The sequence below is a fragment of the Caretta caretta genome, chromosome 10 (assembly GCF_965140235.1).
Source record: "Caretta caretta isolate rCarCar2 chromosome 10, rCarCar1.hap1, whole genome shotgun sequence".
In the NCBI taxonomy this organism is placed as follows: Eukaryota; Metazoa; Chordata; order Testudines; family Cheloniidae; genus Caretta; species Caretta caretta.
The window spans coordinates 22,875,578-22,900,071 of NC_134215.1; the positions used below are offsets into that span (position 1 = coordinate 22,875,578).

A 24,494-nucleotide genomic window follows, 5' to 3' on the forward strand; every position below is an offset into this window, starting at 1 on the left:
TGTTTTGGGGAAAATAAATGCTTTCCTTCTATCATTACAAAAATCCATCTTCTGGTGTAAAATATTTCAGAAATGTGAACACAAAGGTCCTCTAGAGCGCTCAAATGAAAATACGATGTGCTTTTGCCCTGCCACCCTGAAATATACGTAACGTGCTGTGCTCATTTTGCTTTAAAGATACCTGATTTATCACACTCAAGTAGAGAAATTACTTAAGTGAGTTAACTCAAAAAGGGTAATCCTAGTGTCAGCTGTGTTCATGGTAGCTGGGAGTATTAATTTTGGTTGAAATTGATGAAGGTGGAGGAGCAAGGAAAGCCCTGAAATGCAACTTTCAGAATAGCTGTTCAGTGTAAAGACCTTATCTCTGTGCATGTCCTCGTTAACCGTGGAAATGGTATGGAGATAAGGCATGTATTTACAGTTTATTCTGCTCAAATTATGAAGAAGGATTTTCATGTATCACATGAAACAATAACTGGTGTCTGTGCAAACCTATTATAATGGTGCATGATAAACAGCATGCTTTAATTCATGAAAGTGACTGCAGAATTTAAATTCTTTTTTTAGAACATTGAATTAGTTAATCGCACTCAGTGATACCAAAGTTTATTGAATTGCAGTCACAGCTACGTCAGGTTCTTAAAGAAGATGCATTTAAAGAGAGTCAATGTGATGAAATTAGAGACATAGTGGGGAGGTTTTTCTGGTGTCCACCATAATAAATCAAGGTGAGTGGCAATATTAATCTGGAAACTGAGGTCTTTCACATTAGTGAAAATAAACACAAGAGGAGATTTGTATCAGGTGTAGAGGAGAAATAAAGAGATCTAAAGTCACTTGAGAAGCATTTTGGAAATAGTTTTGAAATGGATACATATTGAGGGTCCAGAGTCTCCACAAACTTTTATAGAAATGTACACATTTTCTGGGAGGAAGGGAGAGAGGTGAGGGGGTATGAGTGTAAGAAAATAAAGTAAAAAAGAACCTGCTTGGTAGAGAATATGTTGTTGACCAGACTAATATGATATTTAAGCAGGTAAGAGTTAAATATGTTACCTTCCCAAGTCAAAATTATTTTATCATCTGCAAATAAGATCTAACTTGCTAAAGGATTATGATGCAATTGTTTATTTCTATTCCAATTTATCTATTCCAGTCTGTCAAACAAACTTATTGATGAAAAGGAGCAGATGGCATTAATTTCATAAATTTGTTAAGCCCAACTATGTGCTATCTAGAATACAGAAGACATGGTTCTTGCACAAAGAACCTTGCAGTGTAAATAAACAGATAATGGAAAATCCACTTGGAGACCCAGAGGGAAGGTTCTGTTTTAATGGTGGTTCAGCTTGGTTTTATAATAGCTGAGACATTGAAATTTTACTGACATGGGTTATCATTAATGGGCTTTGCAGAGGCCGTTATGTTAGGAAAGTTCCAGGTGTAGGTGGACGGCAAGGAAAGATGTATAAAGATGAGAATGAGAGCATTTATTTTATATATTTATAAGATGTTGAGGGCCATAAGTCTTAAGCATTTGAGAAGAATTGAGAAAAATCAGAAGAGAATGTGGGAATTACATTAGAGAGGCAGAATAACACAAATTGTCAAAGCTTCTACCTTATAACAACTGGTAAAATTTACTCTTATGTACATAAGGGTGTTGCACAGGTAGTCTGTCACCCTGAAAGTCCTGTCTGATTATTTATTTATTTTTGGATAAAATAACATACACTAGAGATGCAGGGTAAAACCTTAATGTTCACTTTGTGAGTGTTGATTTCATAATTCCTTTAGGCAGGAACTTTCTTTTCAGCTCTAAGCACATTATCAGTATTCAGCAAAGAACTAATAATACAATGAGGTTGAGGGAGTGCTGGGAGTATTCGTTCAAAATGCTGTCAGAGCTGCTTGATACAGAGGTAAAAGCATTACCAACAGCTTGGTTGCAAAACAAAAGAATAAGAGAAAACAATAAATTGCTTTACATTTGCTTTTGACCACCATCTGATAGTTCTTAACTGAGAACTAGAAATACAGTGAGCCATACTTCAGTGTGAGATTCTACTCATGGTACTATGACTTGGAGAGGAGTAGGGAAGAGTATCTATAGGGAAAGATCTATGGAATAATGGCTAAGGCGAGAATGGTTCCTGAATAGTGTCCATAAAGAAAAATTGTCCTAGCTGTAACAGTACCAACATAACATGTATAACAGTATATGACATCTTATGTACCTCATTCATCAGTAAACAGTGTATTTAAATAAATGAGGAGGACTAATTATGATTTTTTTTCCCTTTTAAGATCTATTCAAGTGAAGTCATGAACTACACAGCTGAGAATATTTGCAAGTGGGCTCTAGAAAACAGAGAGACATTTATACGTTGGTTGAGACCACATGGAGGAAAAAGCCTTCTACTAAACAATGAACTGAAGAAGGGACCAGCACTTTTCTTATTTATACCCTTCAATCCCTTAGCAGAAAGTCATCCTCTTTTAGATGAAGTAAGTGAGATATATTATTATTTCTTTTTATTGTGGTAGAACATGCAGGCCCCAGTCACGGATCTGAGTCCCATTGTGTTGACACTATACAAACATAGAAAAAGGTCTATATGAGGAGGGTTGCTTCTACTCCATAAAGATATAACTTGAAATTATATGTATTGATACAGATTGGGTGACATTTATGTGTTACTTGATGTCCCAGAATAGTGTAGATTGCTTATACTGGGTCTGATTCTCTCCTCCCCCACCCCCCCGCCCAAAGTTTGTGGTTTGTGAATACTTAATGGTAACAATTATAGATCCCAATTCTCATGAAAAACAGGGAGAGGGGAATGGTTACTAGTGTATATTTTTTTCATATTGAGTTAGTTAAGTGAACCTAATGTTGCCATTGAGAAATTGAAAGGATTTATTATGGTGCCTTCCAATGGAAAAAATAGTAGTAAAGAACATTTAACCCTATAAATCCCAGGGTGGTCCTTGCTATTCTATTGGAAAAACAATATCAGATTATAAAGAAAGATTGATGCAATCTTTTTATATTTTTAATTTATATCCATCTTACTTACACGCTTTATTCTCACCCTCTGTTGAAAGGGGACATTCCTGGTCTTCGGTGTGTTTTCTCAATGGGCTGAAGGACCAGCCATTTTTATATATGAAAGAATCATCATTGTAATGCCACTGGTATTTAAAAAGTTAATTGTGACATTGATGTTTGCTGCTGTCTTTGTATTGTCCAAAGTCTTAAGGCATTGTTTCATCTGCTTGAACCCAGTTAACCTTGTTTACATGCACTAATTTGATCTTAAGTGGCACTTATGTAGAATTATTGTAAATTACCAGTTTCAAAGTCAGTTTCAATAATATCTAGCCTCACACTGGGCATCTGACACTAGAAATGGCTTCGTTAATAATCCAGAGGTGTTTTCTTGAGTTGGCAGAGCATGATTCCCAGTCAAATTTCCTCTTTCCTTTCTCTCTGCTAAAGAAATTAAACCAACATAATTCTAAGATTCTTGCTTTGCTAGAGTCAATGATGTGTAGTGGTCTGAGTATGGGATTGGGAACTTGGAATGGCTCAGCATTAGGATTAATTCAGTTGGTTCAGTTTTTCTAATGTAAATAATTTGCAGTAATTAAAGTCTGTTGTATCAAATTTGTGTGGAGAGATGTAAATTTGACTCTAAAATTGAGATTATGGTTTCAGTTGCAGTTCTCATAGTACTTCATTACATAAACAGACATTTATGAAGGGTGTTGAGTTTAAACCATTTTGACTGCAAAGCTGTCGTAGCTACTGTATCAAGGTGAAACTGTACATCAAAACTTTTAGTTACCAACTGCGTTACCCATGGTTCCACAGGCAAATCCATCTTTGGGGGACGTGTCAGAGGTATATCTGAAAAGACTTATTGTGGTCTTTTTGCCAATACACCATTACTGTTATTGTCATGAACATATACAAAAGCCAGACACGACAAATTCCACTTCTGCAAGTCTTGCATAAATTTGCTTGCAAACTTCTCAGCAGCATGAATCTATTCCAGTTTATATATCTTTACAATAGCTTATTCTGTTTGCACACACAGTGACTGGTAACCCTTGTAATTCCTTGCATTTACCACAGACTGCAGGATTGCTATAAAGAGGCATCCAAGGCAGGAATTTCAAGTCCTGTAGGAGGTAGTCAGCATATTTTCCAATTCAGCTGGTACTGTTTGTTTTGTGGGGTGCTGGGCTGTTGGAGCATGATATTATGAAAAGTAATGGCCTAAACCCCCTGAAGTTTGGTTCCAGATCCAAGCTTTCTCAAAGTTCAGATGGACTTGAGCTCTGAGGTTCTTGTTTGGGCCAATTAGAGGTTCAAGCTGCAAAGTTCATGGTTTCAGATCCAGAGCCCATTAGAGAGAGGGCTCTGAGATGAGAAGTTTTGGACTGGATCCCAAATTTTACAGTTTGGGAAGGTTCAGACCCACATTTTTTATTCAGCACTTTTTCTAGTTGTGGGCCTATGGGATTTCATGAGGTCACAAAGGCCTTAGCTTCCAACTAATTAGCTTTTGTGACATCTGTTACTAGTTTGTCTCTAATGATGTCAGTGATTTTCATATTTTCCTTATTGCTTAAGGCACATAGCAGTTTGCCTACAAAATCATTGAGATTGAAGAAGAAGATTGGAAAGGAACTGGAGCGATTCCTATAGCAAATTGTGCTCAGTGTAAAGCAGGCTTAATTCAGCTGTTTTTTGGCACAGATTATACAGTCTATAATATTAGCTGCCATCTATTTTGATAAAGTAAAATCAGTACACCCAGTTTCTGATTTATTCTAGTTAAGAGAAGAATATTTATTTATATCAAAGCATTAAAACAGATACAGGGAATCCTGGTTACTGTAGCATGACAGTGTGTTAAAGTGGGCATAAGAAGCTACAGTATATTATGCAACTTGTTTACCACAAGGAGAAATGGTTACTGCAGCCAGCAGCCTTTGTGAATTTCATTTGGCTCTGAAACCATTTGCCTGTAAGGCATTCACACAGCATGAAGGTGTCAATTCATTGTATGTTAGCAGTGCTCAAAAACTATAACTTTCTCTGATTAGAGCTCACTGAAATAAGATTTTGTAATGCAAATATGTTTTTTCAGTTTATAAAGAAAAAAAAAAAATTCAGGCATCCTCCAACATCTGTTCACATTCTTTAGAGTAGGTTACAACATGAAGGAATGAGCCTTTATAGAATCTAATCTGACATTTTCAGGAACTATTAAGTATATAAAAAGAAAAGGCTATGCCAATGATTCCTTTAAAAAAAAAAAAAAAAAACTATCACAGAAGTTGTCATTGTGGACCACAGCAGAGAGATGATCATGTGATCCAGCTTCCCTCACAGTCATAATCTCACAATATCCCCGTGACAACTTGCAAGGATTGCTAATATGGAAAAGTACTAGTAGGAAAATGTGCATGTATTTTTAACTGTTTAACACAATACTTGGGGGGGGACGACATAATCACACTGTCTCTTTTTGCTGTTCATTTCATCTCTCTGTCCTATCTGTTCTGCTACAATAAACTCATTAGAAATTTAAGAATATTCCAGTTTGCAGTTTTTCAGAATATGATGGATTAGAGGAAAGACAAAAAGAGTAGGTGAAAAAGCCCCAGTAACTACTGTAAATGAGGCCTGGCCTACTGTGCATATTCTTAATGGCTGTAAAATAAATTCCTACTAGGACACAAGAATTTTCATAATGGGGAATTTTAGTATCATAATGAGTATCTCAAACTCTGAAGAAAAGTGTTAAAAAAAAAAAAAAAAAAAAAAAAAGCCCCCAAAACCAAACCTCCACTAATTCTTCGGAAATGGAAACCCTGAGTTTAATATAAATTTAGAATACTGTTTGTGAAGGAGAGAACCTTTCATGTCCATATGTTTTCAATTGAGTGGCAATATTGATATCTTTAATGAAATGAGGACCCAGTTTAGTGACCAAATCCAGAAGTCCGTTTTTCAAGCAAAACTTCTGATGAAGTCAGCAGCAGATAATGTCACCATTGAAATAAATGGAAGTTCTGCCCACAGAAGGACAGGAAGATTTACCCTTATATCAGTAGTTGATTTGACTGGATGACTCTTGTTGTTATGTTCACAATGAGATGTTAAGAATGACTTAAGCATTATATATTTTGCTTTAATTTATTTTTCATCATCTTTATCGAAAACGGATATATTGGATAATGTGTCAAATAACACAGGATTTAGGATCGCAGCCTAACAAATATAAATATAAATATAAAAATAAATATAAAGAGGGTTTTGAGCTGACTATGTATAAATGGAAGATCTTTTTAGAGTGGCTTGTTGTCACTCATTACTGTTCTTAAGCACATACTATAATTGGAGATTTTTTTTAAAATTTAAATTCATAATAAAGCAACAGTGCATCCTATGGCTTTGGGTAAGAAATTAAAATTAAAGGTTTCAGAGTAGCAGCCATGTTAGTCTGTATCCGCAAAAAGAAAAGGAGGACTTGTGGCACCTTAGAGACTAACAAATTTATTTGAGCATAAGCTTTCATGAGCTACAGCTTACTTCATCGGATGCTTATGCTCAAATAAATTTGTTAGTCTCTAAGGTGCCAAAAGTCCTCCTTTTCTTTTTGTAAAATTGAAGGGTAAGAGTTGGCCCTGTGTCTAAAATTCCAGGATAGGACATCTAAAACTAAATATATTTTATGTATTTCAAAAAAATTGGGACAAATATTGTCTATGTTGATACATGAATGATATATAACTGATCACAGTTCTGTGTAATTTGTTTTTTCTATAGATTACCAAAGTGGCCTTGGAATACAACAACTGTAGTAAAAGCCAGGCAGCTGAACCTGTTCTTCAGCACTTGAAAGATGCAAATTCACCAGTTTTTGAGTCCATTGTACCACATGCGCATACACAAGTTGCAGAAACATCCTCCATAACAAAGTACCCATGCTGCAACACGGTGGTGCTCCCTCACTGGCACTCAATCTCTAGGACTCACAATGTCTGTGAGCTTTGTGTTAACCAGACGGTTGGGGTCAAACCAAGTAAAGTCAATGTACCACAGTGTAACTTTTTAGAGATAGAAGCAGCTTTGGACTCTTTCTACCTCAAGGAACATACCTTTTTCCAATTTGTATCAAATACCATAGAATGCAGCAATTTCTTAAGTTTCTATAGTCCTTTTAGCTACTACACTGCATGTTGCAGGACAGTAAATAGGGGTCTGATAAATGTAATTAGTTCTGAAAAGACCATATTTCAGACCCCTAAAGTAGCATTTTCTTCCCATGGGAAGAAAGGTAAGGATGATACCCAACATTCTATTCCTCACATTGAGGATAGGAATTATTTTTCTCCTGACTTTCGCATTAATGGCACTCACATTACTGGCCTGAGGTGCAGGACCAACAAGACCTTGAATCTCTATCTACTGGATTCAAATTTGTTTTGGATGTATGCAGAGAGACTCGGAGCATCAAGATCTACTCATGTGAAGGAATTTGCTGCCATTGTTGACCTGAAGGAAGAGGCAAACTATATCTTGGATCAGAATCAAACACTTATAAAATCTACTCTAGGTACGGTATGCAGCAATCTTGTATTCAAAATTTAAAGTAAGTAAATACATTAAATGAAGATAGGATGGAGTTGGCAAAGAATAATAATTTTGAAAAACATGTTATTGACAAAAGCAGGTCAATTTATAAAGTGAGACTGTGAAAAGCATTGTGGATCTTCATCTGCTTAATCATTAATAAAACTGTAAAGGGTTGTTCTAGGGTATGATAAAAGAACTAATAATTTCACAATCCAGGAATAACTTACTCAGTTCAAGTGGAAATTTTGCCAACCTCAACCTCCTAGTATTTGTCAATCGGTTGACAATAGGTATGTCATCAAACTATAGGAATTTCCCTAAGTGGTCAATCCACAAAACCAGATTGCCAGCAGTTTTAAAGAAGTGTACCGTAGCTCAAACTAAATAACTGCTGATGCCTCAGAGAAAATGTTTAAAATGCATTTTATTCCTAAAATCGTGTACTTACAAAAGCATGTATTTGGTACTCACATCATTTTATATTACAGAACACATTTGTATGGAAATAGTATTGTTTGAGTTCAGCAGCTCCAGCTGTTTGGTAATGACTTCCAGAATGCAGAGTTGGTAGTGAATGTCTTCTTCCAGTAGCCACTCCTTGGGTAGTGACTCTTTGGCAGTGGGCTGGTTCTTCTGTTGTTCTTGGATGCCATGGTGATAAGTGGGGTATGAGAATTAAAAAAATAAATAGCTATGTGGAGCAGTGGCTTCTGTAAGTGGAGGAGCTGCAGTCCCTCACCCCCTACTGGTGGCTATCAGTCTCTGCTCTGACCCCACAAAAGTTGGTGGGTGAGAATGAGGCAAATCCAAGTCATCCAACACCATTGACTAGACTTTCCCCCATAAGAGTGTTTTGGGTATAGCAGCTCTTTTTACCCTACTCCCAAAAGTTGTTTCCTACTATGTCTGATTACTTTTCATGCTGTATCCATGAAAGTGCTCTTCCTTGCCCCATTCTCAGTGCTTGCTTGGCAGGTATGCCATGTGGTCCATTGGGATTAGATCTGACCACCTCTGGGGACAGGAAGGAGTCTCTGACAATTTTTTTGTTTAAGATTTAAAACTCTTTTTCTAGTCAGGCAAGATATTTCTTTTGTCCCCCCCTGTATGGTGAATAAATTTACCTCAGATCCATGGATGTGGGATTTAGATTATCCATTCCATTATAATAGGAGGGAGGGATGGCCTTTCGTCCTTCCCCTACCGAGACACAATTCTCTATACTTAAAGATACCAACAAGCAGTCCTAATCCTGAATTTGTTTTACTGTTAAACATTAGATTAGGGTATCATTAATGTATCATGTTACAATTAGATTATCTATTATTGTATACAAGATAAGTAGTTGACAATACACTTTTAATCATCTTATTTTTATAAAAACTTCTAAATTCACATTTTCCAATTCCTGCAATTATTTCCCTTGGGTATTATATCCCCTGAGATCAGGTTCTGGATTTATTTTGTTTAGGCTTAACTGCATTGTACTCTGGTTTCTTTTTAAACACAGTTTTTACTAAAACGTATGATTCCTTCTGAAACCAGTCTTAGTGCAAAATGCCATATTAAAAGTTATTGGTGGCTACTTTCAAACTGTCTGGTGGGGGCATGGCATTATATGTAAAAGAAAGCATAGAATCAAATAAAGTAAAAATCTTAAATGAAACAAACTGTACTATAGAAACTCTATGGACAGAAATTCCATGCTTGACTAAAAAGAGTATAGCAATAGGAGTAAACTACTGACCACCTGACCAGGATGGTGACAGTGATTGCGAAATGCTAAGGGAGGTTAGAGAGGCCACAAAAGCAGAAAGCACAGTAATAATGATTGATTTCAGTGATTCAGTGGGTAAATGTCACCTCAGAGTGTGATGCAGAGATAAAATTTGTAGACACCATGAATGACTGTTTCTTGGAGCAACTAGTTCTGGAACCCACAGAAGAGAGGCAATTCTTGATTTAGTGCTAAGTGGACCACAGGATCTGGTCCAGAAGTAACTATAACTGAACTGCTCACTTAAATTTAGTATCCTTGGGGGCGGGGGGGAGGGAGGGGGATGATTATATATATATATATATATAAACTAGGGCTGTCAAATGATTAAAAATTAATCATGATTAATTGCATGATTAATCGCATGATTAATCGCACTGTTAAACAGTAATAGAATACCATTTATTTAAATATTTTTGGATGTTTTCTACATTTTCAAATATATTGATTTCAATTACAACACCGAATACAAAGTGTACAGTGCTCACTTTATATTTATTTTTATTACAAATATTTGCACTGTAAAAAAACAAAAGAAATAGTATATTTCAGTTCACCTAATATAAGTAGTGTAGTGCAATCTCTTTATCGTGAAAGTTGAACTTACAAATGTAGAATTATGTACAAAAAATAACGGCATTCAAAAATAAAACAATGTAAAACTTTAGAGCCTACAAGTCCACTCGGTCCTACTTCAGCCAATCATTCAGACGAAAAGTTTGTTTATATTTGCAGGAGATAATGCTGCCCACTTCTCGTTTACAACATCACCTGAAAGTGAGAACAGGCGTTCTCATGGCACTGTTGTAACCTGCATTGCAATATATTTACATGTCAAATGCGCTAAAGATTCACATGTCCCTTCATGCTTCAACCACCATTCCAGAGGACATGCATCCATGCTGATGAGGGGTTCTGCTTGATAACGATCCAAAGCAGTGTGGACCGATGCATGCTCATTTTCATCATCTGAGTCAGATGCCACAGAAGAAGGTTGATTTTCTTCTTTGGTGGTTTGGGTTCTGTAGTTTCCACATTGAAATGTTGCTCTTTTAAGACTCCTGAAAGCATGCTCCACACTCTTCCCTCTCAGATTTTGGAAGGCACTTCAGATTCTTAAACCTTGGGTCGAGTGCTGTAGCTATTTTTAGAAATTTCACATTGGTATCTTCTTTGCGTTTTGTCAGATCTGCAGTGACAGTGTTCGTAAATCAAACAACATGTGCTGGGTCATCATCCGAGACTTCTATAACATGAAATATATGGCAGAATGTAGATAAAACAGAGCAGGAGACATACAATATTCCCCCCAAGTAGTTCAGTCACTAATTTAATTAACACACTATTTTTTTAATGAATATCATCATCATGGAAGCATGTCCTCCAGAATGGTGGCCGAAGCATGAAGGGGCATACAAATGTTTAGCATATCTGGCACGTAAATACCTTGCAATGCTGGCTACAAAAGTGCCATGTGAATGCCTCTTCTCATTTTCAGGTGACATTGTAAATAAGAAGCAGGCAGCAGTATCTCCTGTAAATGCAAACAAACTTGTTTTGTCTTGGCGATTGGCTGAACAAGAAGTAGGACTGAGTGGACTTGTAGGCTCTAAAGTTTTACATTGTTTTGGTTTTGCGTGCAGTTGTGTAACAAAAAAAATCTACATTTGTAAGTTACACTTTCACAATAGAGATTGCACTACAGTACTTGTATGAGATGAATTGAAAAATACTATTTCTTTTGTTTATCATTTTTACAGTGCATATATTTGGAATAAAACTAATATAAAATGAGTACTGTACACTTTGTATTCTGTGTTGTAATAGAAATCAATATATTTGAAAATGTAGAAAAACATCCAAAAATATTTATAAATTTCAATTGGTATTCTATTGTTTAACAGTGCGATTAATCGTGATAAATTGTTTTTAATCGCAGTTAATTTTTTTTTGAGTTAATCGCATGAGTTAACTGTGATTAATCAACAGCCCTAATATAAACCCATCATGGTAACATTTAACTTTAAAAGGGGAATTACACAAAAATGAGGATGCTTGTTAGTGTGAAATTAAAAGGAGCTGTCACAAGGATAAATGCCTGTAAGCAGCATAGGGGCTATTTAAAATCACCGTAATAGAGGATCAGACTAAAAGTATACCGTGAATCAGAAAAGACAATAAGAGGACCAAAAAAAATGCCACCATAGCTAAACAGAAGAGTAAATGGAGGCCATTTAGAGGCAAAAGGTCATCTTTTTAACATTTGAAAGTCAAAATCTAATGAAGATAATAGAAAGGAGAACAAACGCTGGCAGGTTAAGTGTAAAAGTATAATAAGGCAGGCCAACAAAGAATTTGAGAAGCAACTTGCTAAAAGATGCAAAAACTAACAGTAAGAATTTTGTTAAAAATGTCAGAAGTAGGAAGCCTGACAAACAGGAAGTGGGCCACTAGAAGACCAAAGTTTAAAGGGGCACCCCGGGAGAAAAAGACCACTGAGAGAAGCTAAACAAATCCTTTACATTGGTCTTCACTGTAGAGGATGTGGGGGAGATATCCATTGCAGAGCTATTCCTTTTGGCTGCAAACCTGAAATACTATCATACAAGAGGTTTTAGAACAAATAGATAAATTAAGCCATAATAAGTCCCCAGGACCAGACGGTCTTCACTCAAGAGTTCTGAAGGAACTCAGATATGAAATTGCAGAACTACTAACTGTAGTATGTAACCTGTTACTGAAACAAGCCTCTGTACCAGATGACTGGAAGGTAACTGTAATGTAGCTTTTAAAAAGGCTCCAGAGATGATCCTTGCAATTAGGAGCCAGTGAGCCTAAATTCAGTGCTGGGCAAATTGGTGGAAACTACAGTAAAGAATGGAATGATCAGATACATAGATAAACATGCTTTATTGGGGAAGACTCAACACCGCTTTTGTACAGGGAAGTCATGTCTTACCAATCTATTAGAATTATATGAGGGTGTCAACAAGTATGTGGATAAGGGTGATTCAGTCAATATGCAGTACTTGGATTTTCAGAGAGCCTTTGACAGGGCACCTCATCAAAAGTTCTTAAGGAAATTAGTCATGGGATAATAGGGAAGTTCCTCTCATGGATCGGTAACTATCGGTTAAAAGATAGGAAGCAAAGGGTAGGAATAAATGGTTCATTTTCACAACAAAAAGAGGTAAGCAGTGGGGTCTCCCAAAGACCTGTGCTGGAACCTGCTGTTCAACATATTCATTAATTATCTGGAACAGGGAGTGAACAATGAAGTAGCAAAGTTTGCAGATGTTACAAAAGTATCTAAGATTGTGAAGTCCATAGTTGACTGTGAAGAATTCTAGGGGGATCTCACTAAACTGGGTGACTGGGGAACAAACTGGCAGATGAAATTAATGAATAAAATGAAACATTGATAAGTGCAAAGCAATGCACATTGGAAAAAATAATCCCAACTACACATGTATAATGATGGGTTCTATGTTAGCTATGTTACCGTACAAGAAAGAGATTTCAGAGTCAGCATGGATAGATTTCTGAAAACTTCAGCTCAGTGTGCAGCAGCAGTCAAAAAGGCTAACAGAATGTTATGAGCTATTAGGAAAGGTATAAGAAAATAAGACAAAAAATATAATGCCACTGTATAAATCCATGTGTGTCCAATTCTGGTTGTCCATCTCAGAAAGGATATAGTGGAACTGGAAAAAGTTCCGAGAAGGGCAACAGAGATGATTAGGAGTATGGAATGGCTTCCATACCAAGAGAGCCTAAAAAGATAAGGGATGTTCATCTTAGAAAAGAGATAATTATGGGAAGATATGATTGAGGTTTATAAAATCATGAATGGTGTGGAATAAAAATGAATAGAGAAGTGTCATTTACTCTTTTCCACAATACAAAAACCAGGGGTCACCCAATGAAATGAATAGGCAACAGGTTTAATACAAACAAGAGGAAGTACTTTTTCACACAACCCACAGTTAGCCACGGAACTCATTGCTGTAGAATCTTGTGATGGCCAAAAGAAAAAATGGGTTAAAAAAAGAAGTATGGCAGTTCTTATATTCTTGTGTGCACATACTTTTGTCAGAATAAATTTATCAAGACAGAGATATGAGGTGTATTTAGTCAAATTACGGTACCTTTGTTTTTCTAACTGTATTTGAAACCATTTCTAAATTAATTTAGTAATTTGATTTTTTTTCTGCCATTAGATACTTTTTTCCAGACTTTTACATGCTTATTTCCAAAACAGCACATGTGCAGTCATTTGCTCAGAAGAGCACGTGAATTACATTCCTAACCTGTGTGCCCAGTAATTTGAATGGTACACACAAGATACATAACTAGCCTTTTACACATGAAAATACCCACTTTGCATACTAGTCTTGTTACTTTCTTGCAGAAATTAAGTGTACCTTTTGGGCATGAAAATTGCAAGCATACAGTTTTGAAAATCATGCCTTTAATTTAGGCAATGTTGAAAGGGAAGAGGCAAGTTCATGTAAAAATCAGGCTTGTAATGTAGGCAATAATGCCTGGGAAGAGAAGCAAATTCATCTGTGTTCATAATTGAGTATTAAAATAAGTTGCTCAGATCGGTGTATTTACATTGTTCTTACATCATTTCTTGCCCTGGGCCAGTTGCATAGTCACATTTTACAGCAGAAATTGAAAAATAACTTAAGCAAATACTTAAGTGACTAAGACATTTAAAAAAAAAAACCCAACTCCCATATTCTTCCCATACTCCTTAAGTAGAGTACCAATTTTTAAACACAGATATTCTTGCAATTAGAAGCTAATTACAGTAATAGATCTAACTGTTGGTCCAATGAGAAACCTTACAGATTGTTTCTAAAAAAATATCATGAGCACTTAAGACAGTTAAAAAGACAGACCTCATCTTTTTTGTTTCTTAAATACACCACAGCTAAAAACACCCCATAGTCTTTCAAAATCTAGTTGCTCTAAAAAACATGGAGCTTTGGTTTGGTCTTGGTTTTCATGAATGTTGAGTTAAAATTTTTAAAATAAGGTTGAATTTACTATTATATGCATATGCACCTGTTTAGGGACCTATAATATGCTTTCCCTGTTCACTTTGGTCATTAATTTAATCCTGACTTTGTTTAGTTTTTATGCTAGTGTTCTCAATGTAGAAAATTTCCAAATGACTAAATTATTATTTGAGTATCATCTGGCATTGTATAATGCGAATCTCAGTTCTTGAATGTACTTGACATCATACAGTGCATAGCAGAATTATGACCCAGATCTAAATTGAACAGGAAATACAGTTTTGACGTTGTAACACGTGATAGAAAATGATGAAGTCTCAAGACAGTGCAGAAAAGTGGTGTTTTATTTTAATATCTATCTTTGGTGGGTTATTGTTCAAAGTTGTCTGAGAAGAAGTGAGTTTTATGGAAAGAGAGTTGTTTGAGGGGGAATGTGGTCATTTGACGCACAAAAGAGAGTAGATTGTTCCAAGCACATAGGCATGAAAGATGATTGGGGGAAGGATATAAAAGAAGCAATTAGAAGAGGGACTTGGGCAGAGCAAAGGAGAGTGGGAGGGTAAGTACGAAGAAATAAGAACATAGATATAAGGAGGAGTGGAATCGTGCAGAGTCTTGAACCAGAGTACTGGAGACTTGAACTTGGTGCAGAATGTGAAGGAAAACCAGTGAAAGGGTTCTAATTGGGACTGACCATGTGGTCTGATCAGAGGAGAGGAAATTTGTATTGCAGCATTTTGGATAGACTAGAACAGCGGTTGTCAACCAGAGTCTGCGGGCCCCTAGGGGTCCATGAGCCCTTTCAGGGAGTCCACGGGGCCCTGTGGCTGAAACCCAGTGCCCTGAGCTCCAGCGCCCCCTGTGAGGCTGAAGCAGGGAATGGCACAAGGCTGAAGCTGGTTTCCCCCCCCCCCCCCCCCCCAAGCCAGGAGTGGCACAGGGCTGAAGCTGGTTCCCCCCCCCCCCCCCCCAAGCCAGGAGTGGCACAGGGCTGAAGCTGGTTCCCCCCCCCCCCCCCCCAGCCAGGAGTGGCATAAGGCTGAAGCTGGTTCCCCCCCCCCCCCCCAGCCAGGAGTGGCACAGGGCTGAAGCTGGTTCCCCCCCCCCCCCCAAGCCAGGAGTGGCACAGGGCTGAAGCTGGTTCCCCCCCCCCCCCCTCAAGCCAGGAGTGGCACAGGGCTGAAGCTGGTTTTCCCCCCCCCCCCCCCCCAAGCCAGGAGTGGCACAGGGCTGAAGCTGGTTCCCCCCCCCCAAGCCAGGAGTGGCACAGGGCTGAAGCTGTGCCCTCCCCCCCCCCCGCCCCCGAAGCCAGGAGTGGTGTGGGGCTGAAGCCAGGAGCCCCAGTGCCCCCCCCACCTGAAGCACAAGGGTGTTGCCCCCTCAAAAGCAGTGTCTTACCCAGAGTGAGGCAGTCCGGGGTAGCTCCACGCCCTACCTCCTCCTCTACCCCAGCCCCCCTCAGGCCTAGCTCTCTGGCCAGGTTGTAGGTAGGAAGCCGGAGCTAGGCAGTGCAGGGTAATTGCTTCTCTGGTTGGTGGCACCATGAAGCGGGCAGCTGTGGCATTCCCTCATCTGCTGCTGGTGCCCAGGGTTGCAGCTGCTCCTCAGCTCCCAGCCCCCTTTGACTGCTCACACAGCTGGTAAAAGCTGCCTGGGTGGGAGAACCCAACTCTGGGGCCTGCAGAGCCCTCGGGGAGCCGACACCACAGGGGGAGCCCCCCTGGCACACAGCCCCTAGCTGTCTTTCTCCCTGAAACCTGAGCTACCACCTTGCACACACACAGCCCCGAGCTACCCTCTGCCTTCACCCTTCAGCTACTCTCCTGCCTGAACACAGCCCCTGGTTACTCCCTGAGCCACACCCCTGACTGCACACAGTGCCTAAGTACCCCCTGCCTGCACCCTGAGTGGTTTTCAAACTTTTTGAACTGAGTCCCCCCTTTGAGTTACTTTTTTTGGTTGCAGCCCCCCACAACCCAAACAGGCTGGTCTGCTGAGGTGAGTCGGGGTGGAGGTGGCACTCTCTCCCTCGACCCCGCTGTGCGGAGCTGGCCTGAGCCCCGCCAGCCCTTTCCCCCTTACAAAATAGAAGTCAAACTATGCCTATGCCCCCTCCCCGGCCCAGAGCCCTGAGTCCTGCTGGGCTCTGGAGTTTTTATGGGGGGCCTCAACAAGAAAAAGGTTGAGACACCTCGAGTCGAGTAAGAACAAGGTAAAAAGCAATGACACCAGTGAAGAGAAGGTTGTAATAATCAAGGCAAAAGATGACCCATTTGAATGGTCATTAATCAGAAACTGAGGTAAGACTACAGAAATTATATTTAGGGCTTGTAAACTAGATTTGTATTTTTCTTTTATGCCATAAGTCAGTTTGTCTTCTGAAACCCAAAATAAAAACAGGCAGCCTAGATATTACAGGTATAATGAAGCTGGAATAACCTTCTTAATGTCCCTCTTTCATTTTAGAGAACTTCATTCAAAACTTCAGCATTCTCTACAGTCCCTTGAAAAGGCATCTTGTTGGTGACTCTTCAGTTCATTTTCCCGCACACCACGTAATCACTGAAGTGACTACTAATACCTTTCATGATGTGGTGGTTTTGAGTGAAAAGGTACAGCTCATAACTGCAATTACATTGAGGGTTTAATCACATTTTGAAGAATAGGATTGCAGAGTTCATTTTTCTGAATTTTCATTGTTTAAAACTAAAGGGTATCCTCCTCTCCCATTCATGCAGTTACACTAATTGTGTACATAATTTTAAACAAGGGCACTCCATGAAAGTCATACTTCACTGTAACTTAAATTCAGGAGACCCCTCTGTTGGAACAAATCAGCCAGAAAATCAGCCAAACCAGCTCCCTGAAGACCACCCCCTGCCTTCCTGTGCTGTGTGTATCTGCCATAGCTGGGGTTTAGCCTTTTGTATTCTTATTTGCTAAATGTGATCGAAATTACATATATAATTGTGGGGATGGAGAAGTCCTGTTTTGCCTTTGTTTGCATGGTGGCAACTCTTAACAAATTAAGTAGAGGTTGAGACCCAAGGTCAAGAACAGGTCCCAAGCCTACTCAGTCTTGGATGGAATTGGAGATATGTGTGATGAACATTGCTTTTATGAACCAGTTAAGGCTGTAGAGATCGGGCCGGCTGCAGAGGGAGCCACTTGCTGTCTTACTGGAACTAAGGTACAAAATAGTGAATAAAAGTGACTGGGAAGTAGCTGTAACAGAAAATTGAAGGTTGTAAAACAAAGAAACAAAAATCCCAACAAAAAGTAGTACTTTAAAAGCATACATCACAAAAATCCATAGCAAAAAGCTTTTTGATTTCATGATGTGAAATGTTTTGATGTACAGTGTAATTTTGAATGATGCCTAAAGTACTTTATATAATTTGATTCTTTATATGTGTGATTGAATTTGGACTAATATTCTTTGGCTACTAGGATAGCAGAGAAGGAATGCATGTGCAATATTCAGTTTCCAGTGTCCCCAGTGCCTAGTGTGCTAGCTTGAGGAAAATTGCTTAGTTCTCTAGAGTTCTCCAGAGATTTTCTTTTTAAAGTGTACAGTGACCATTATTTAAATAGGAATGAAAGGCTGGTCTTGAAATCTGCATATCTGTGAATTTGAGAAAACCTGTCCATCCCTTCCTTCATAGGCCAAGGGGGTAACAGGACTGCCTGCCTTTCCTTCAACATGTTCTTAATACTTGCAGCTCTGAATTAAAATCATGATTATAATCAAATCTCATGCTTCAGGGCTTCAGCCAATTGCCTGCGGCAGTCAAGAAGGATTTTTTCCCCCTCTGCATGATGTAGTCATTGGCAGGGAGGGAGTTTTCCTTCAACTGAAGCAGCAGAGATTCCCCACAGTAGGGGACAGGACAGTGGATGGGGTGAACCAGTAAATGCCTGGCTGGTGTATCTTGCTCACATGCTCCGAGTCATACTGATTGCCAGATTTGGGACTTGGAAGAAAATTTCCCATAGGTCACATTGGCTGGAACCTTGGGGGTTTTCGCCTTCTTCTGCAGCATGGTGCTGGTTCACCTGGGCATATCTCACCTCATAAGTTCCCTTCCATTGCTCAGGCCTTGGGCACTGGGTGCACCTTGATTCTCCTGTTGTCTGCCTGTGGCACAAGGTTTAGTTTCCTGAAGATTGAAAAACTTTAGTCTAACTGAAGTCTTTGAAAACAACAAGGAGTCCGGTGGAACCTTAAAGACTAACAGATTTATTTGAGCATAAGGTTTCATGGGTAAAAAACCCACTTCTTCAGATGCATGGAGCGAAAATTACAGATGCAGACATAAATATACTGACACATGAAGAGAAGGGAGTTACCTCACAAGTGGAGGACCAGTGTTGACCGGGCCAATTCGATCAGTGTGGATGTAGTCCACTCCCAATAATAGATGAGGAGGTGTCAATTCCAGGAGAGACAAAGCTGCTTTTGTAATAAGCCAGCCACCCCCAGTCCCTATTCAAGCCCAAATTAATGGTGTTAAATTTGCAAATGAATTTTAGTTCTTCTGTTTCTCTTTGAAGTCTGTTTCTGAAGTTTTTGTTGTTCAAGTATAGCTACTTTCAAATCTGTTATAGAATATCCAGGAAGATTGAAGTGTTCTCCTACTGGCTTCTGTATGTTACTATTCCTGATGTCCGATTTGTGTCTGTTTATTCTTTTACGTAGGGAATTTGTGTAGGGGATTTGTGTCCATTTATTCTTTAAATAGCTCAGATGTTTTGTTTAACACAGTGATGACTATTTCTGCTGTATGTAAAACCCCAGTTGCTAACTGAATATCTCCCCCCCCCCCCCCCCCAGGATGTCTTGCTGCTCTATTATGCGCAATGGTGTGGATTCTGTGCTTCTCTTAATCATATCTTTATCCAGCTAGCTCGACTTCTGCCTCCAAACAACTTCACTGTGGCAAGGTAAAAGAATCGTTCTTCATTTTTCCACAGTATTTTTAAGTATACTGTTGTGACTACTTAGACTTCCAGATATGCATATATGGATATTATGTAGCTTGTAAAGTTGATATAGTGCCATTAATTTCCACTAATTTATGTTTAATTTTAAGTTAAGATTGCATGTCTGTCAAATTAGATACAAGTCCTATGAATTTGTTATAAGCAGTATATTATAACATTACATAAGTTTAGAATATTACTATTAGATTCCAATTTAGTGTGTCAAAATTGAGTTGAGTGAGCTCATCAGCTGGGAGGGAAAATATATATGAAGAGAAGAAAGAAAAAATGTATACTGTACTTCGGGTAGACGCTTTCTTCTTTGTTATGTGATACAGCATGGCCAGAAGGCAGCAGGAGAGTGATATAGGAGATATATGTTAGCCCCAGGATGAGGAGAAGCCTTATTCCCTGTAGAGGGAAGAAAGGTTGCTATTAGAGGGAAGAAAGGTTGCCAATTAGAGCACCTGAAGCCAGTCACTTGATTAAACCCCCCTGCTTCAAGCACAGTGGTTTGGTGTTGGAGCAGAGAGCAGTTTGAAGGAGTTGAAGTAGAAGAGAGTTTGGAGAAGTGCTGTGGCTGGCTAGAAGACCAAGACTCTAGGTAAAGAGACACCCGGCTTGTGCAGAGAGAGGGCAGGAAGCCCCACAAGCTGAAGAGCAGGAGAGGGAAGTAGCCCAGGGAAAGGAAGCACTAGTTCAAGTGGTTTGCCACTATCCCTAGGGCCCCTGGGCTGGGACCCAGAGTAGAGGGTGGGCCCAGGTCCCTCCCTCTCCACTACCCTTCTCTGACTGTTCACAAAGTGAATTAGTAACACAGCAATTAATTAAAAAAACCTTTTATCTTGATTCCCAGAAAACCAGATTTCCCATTATAAACAACGCTGAGAGACAGATTTTCAGACCTCAGAATAGGAAACACCTCATATCGCTCATCAGAGCAAGCATCCATTCAGCTGTATGCTTATACACAACTGTTTATCATTTGTTTATAAATGAAAAACAAAATGGATATTTCAGAAGCAAAAGTAATACATGGAATGTTCAGTTGCATCTTTATCAGTTTATTTTTTCTTTTTCTTTTGTTTTTAACAGAATTGATGTTGCTCGAAATGACCTTCCATGGGAATTTATGGCAGATCGTCTCCCAACCATTTTGTTTTTTCCTTCTAACAGGTAATGTCATTCCTTTCTCTTAAAGGTGTTTTTTTTTTTTTTTTCATTTCTTGGAGTTTGAAAAATGAATCTGGTCACATGCTTAAGAGGAGAGGAAAGCCAAATAGCCATTCATTACCGCGTATTACCAATGCACTTTCTAAAATAGACATGTATGGACAAATGATGATTTTCTGAAAGTGAATTAAATTCTAGCCCAAGTGTCATTATTTTATAGTTTGTCAGTATTTATTTGTAAACAGCAATATGCATTACTCACCTTATTTCCTCATATAATTTCCCTCTCATTTGGTTGTGCAACAGTTCTTTTGGCATGGTCAGAATTGACTAGTGAGTGAGAACTGGAGGGAAGAGAGTGACAGAAAAAGAGGCATGGTTAAAAAAGAGACTGTGAGATATGTCAGAGGATCACACAATGGGCTCTTGAAGTAAGAGGCAAGACTTCTTGCTAGTTTTCTATCTGAAAAAGTTAAAATACGCATGAGCTGAGGCAAAGGGGTCAAGCTCTTTCCTAGTTAAACTAACCCATACTTTATTGTCTCTTAATAAGATAATTTTAAAAAATAAACAATTGAAGTTTAAAAGCAGGCAAGAATGTAAAAGCTAAATGAAAATAGAAAGTTGCCTTGAATTTATATTAAAAAGTGCTAATAGGCAAGAGTTAAAAATAAAAGCAATAAAAGTCAAGGAGTTGGAAGTTAAAGGGAAACTCACTGTATCCTCTGATCATAATGGTTTCCTCTGGCCTTAAAAAAAAATCTCTGAATCTTTTATCCTAGTCCTTGGTGTCAAGTTATATTGTAAGTTGTTTGGGGAAGTTTCTTATATGTTTGTAAAGTGCATAGAACATTCCTAAATAACCTAGTCCTTGGTGTCAAGTTATATTGTAAGTTGTTTGGGGAAGTTTCTTATATGTTTGTAAAGTGCATAGAACATTCCTAAATAATAACAGTTTAATGTCTGGTGGAATTGAAGGGCTTCTCATTTCACCCAGACAGAGCCTTCTGAACCTTCGTTGGTGAAAGTAAAGTTGTTTCGTGTTTCACCTAGCCCTCCATTCTGAATTGATATTTTTACGCAGTTAAACTTTTTCTTGATTTCATGTAATAGTGGCTGTCACACAGCACTTCACTTCCTAGCTGAGAGGACATCTATTGGCTACACAGTTTGACTCTTCCATCTTTTATGGGGGCAGAAAGCCCTCTACAGTTCTACAGTATTTCTGGCCCCTATAAACTCACTAGAGAAGATGCCAATATTATCCATAATATAAGGTCTGATTCTACAAATATTTACACACGGAATTTTACAAATGGAAATAGTCCATTGATGTCTCCGAGAGTAAAGGCTCATCTGATTAAAATTACACATGTGATTAAGTGCTTATAGGATAAGGGACTAAATTTTTTTCTGTGAACCATTATCTGCGGAAGTGTGGGCAGTTTCATGATATTCTCTCTCTGTATACAAGGAATTTTCACACGAGAGCAAGCTTCAACAGAGAATTATATACACAATTTACTTAATTGGCCAGGTTCTCTCTTCTTGTGTGTGAATTGGATCTCATTTTCTCCTTGTTTCTTGCTCCATTAGTGAAGTAATTAATCCTGTTTTGTGACATCATTGTGTTGCCTTAAAAGTGTGTGAAGTCATAAATGCAACATTATGATTTCACTCCAGGATCAAGCAGAAAGAGAATCTGGTCTGAGGGGGAGAAAATGAGTAGCTGAAAAAGCACATATCTGAAATATAAAAGGGGAGGTAGGTACATTTATTATCAAAAGTCTCCTTCAGCAAGGAACCATTGTTAAAACTGTTTTGAAATTGTACGGGTCTTTAATATGAGATTGTCATGTCTGCATATGATGAGTCAAATGAGAAACTGCAAATATTGCAAAAATTTGCAAATATTAACCATTTTCTTGTATTGTTTTTCTGCAGTGTTTGTTAAAGCTAAGTTTTATTTCAGACTATGAATATATCAAACATTGTGGCTACAGCCTTCAAGGGAAACATACGGAAACCAAGTTACATCATGTAGTAATTTCCTGTGCAAACTATCAGTGGTTGGTGAAAGGTTTTCTCTTGCAAATTGCCTTTAATATTTCACAAAACACTTTGATACAAATGCAATATTTTTCGAAGTTTTAAATAATGTTTTGGGGAAATATCAGTTACTTTATCCGTCACCAGGATCTGTAATGTTACTGGTTCTGTTTCTGTTTTACAATAGCAATGAACAATCACGCTGCACTGCTCTAACTTACATTGCAGAAAATGTTAGCATTGCAAAGCACCTTTTTTTCCAGTCTGACTCATTAGCAAACCATTGAGCTTTCATAAGGGAAGAGCTAACTGCTGAATTAAATGTAACACATTAGCTTTGCTGCATGAAAGAGTAGGACTTCCTGATTTAAAAATAAACCTTTAGTAGCTTAATACCTCCACAGCAGAATGATGATAAAATTTCCAAAGCAAAATGGCAGGAAGACTAGGGAATGTAAATATTTATAAGGGGAAGTGCGTCTCAGAAAGACTAAAAACTTTAATCTATGGTGGTTTCATTTATCCAGATAGACAAGAAAACAAACCGTAGAACCACCAAGAAATGAACAAGGAAAACAACATTTCAGGAAGAATTAGCATAATATAATATGATCTACAGAATAATCTTGGGTTCTGTGAAAAAAGAGTGCAACGCTTCCGTGTGGTTTTTGAGGAACCGATGAAGAAAATGTGCTTGGTTATTTTTTCCCAGGTTTTCTTCTTATCTTAACTCTTCTGGGTTTGGAGGGAAACAGGGACTTGAAATTTGTTGGGGAGTGGTTTTAGTGTCAGGGATATGCCTTTTGCAATCTCCATGAAATTCTGCCCATATTTGGCCAAGCTGTAAACTCAAGTTATAAAAGAGGCAGGGATCCCATGGCAAAATTAGTATGTTATCATGTGCTTAAAAACACTCATAATGAATATGCACATGGGAACTGAATTAAGGTTGCACGGGCAACCTTAGTTCAGGCATTATCTAACTTTTGCGTGCTTGAGTTTTCAACCTTAATATTCTTTTAATGTAGTTTTTTTGTGTGCAGTTATTTTAAAAGTAGATTTTTCGACTTTTAGTGAACTTACTCGTGACTTAGTGATTCTGAACCAACCCGGGCCCACGTGCTCTGTCATGTGATAGCAATCTCTGTCATAAGGTTTGAGTCTTGTCTTATTTTCTTTTATCTAGTCTTACAAATCTGCTGCTATGTTTGCCTTTCTGCTCCCTCCCTGTCATTGTTTAATTGCTTGGTTTTCCTCTTTTCTCTCTGCTCTGTTTTCTTCCTAATTCTATTATCTGGTGTGTATTTTTAAAAACCAATCTTAGATGGTTATTTTGGAGCCCATCACCATAATATCTAAGCAGTCCTTTATCTTTTAGGCTCATGGTTTAGTAAAACATGAATTTTTCCCTCACTGTGTTTCTATAAACAACAATTTAGTGTTTGTGATGTACACTGGGAGGGGAGGGTGTGTGTGTGTGTGTGTAAAGAAATGGTTGTGATGTAATAAATTGTCATTATTATATATGAGTAAATTTTGTCTTTGTGTAGATTCCATATTTTTGCCAAATCATGACAAGCTGCATTAAATTTGTGTGCTCTTGTAGTTAGCAATTGAGAAACACAGGATTATGAGTATAGGAGTGACTTGTCTGATCATGAGAAGTTTGTAGGGGAAAAGAACCTTATCCATGTCATTACTTGTTTACTCTTCCAAGAATAGCTTAGCTTTGAACAGGAACCTCATTTGGCACAAGTTTTTGGACCGTTAGTAAAAGGGGATCATGTTGCTTTTCCTACCTGAAATGAAATAAACAGAAGCTGCC

The 24,494-nt window shown here is 38.3% G+C and overlaps 1 protein-coding gene across 2 annotated transcripts in view; it reads left to right on the forward strand.

The window, feature by feature from the left end:
• Positions 1-24,494, forward strand: part of TXNDC11 (thioredoxin domain containing 11) — a 101,544-nt gene that overhangs the window by 70,158 nt on the left and 6,892 nt on the right. For both annotated transcript variants that reach the window (XM_048868063.2, XM_048868064.2), the window contains 5 exons: positions 2,311-2,511; positions 6,851-7,640; positions 16,931-17,076; positions 19,299-19,408; positions 20,543-20,623. In XM_048868063.2, the coding sequence (XP_048724020.1) occupies positions 2,311-2,511; positions 6,851-7,640; positions 16,931-17,076; positions 19,299-19,408; positions 20,543-20,623 (1,328 nt within the window). The remainder of the gene's footprint in view (positions 1-2,310; positions 2,512-6,850; positions 7,641-16,930; positions 17,077-19,298; positions 19,409-20,542; positions 20,624-24,494) is intronic.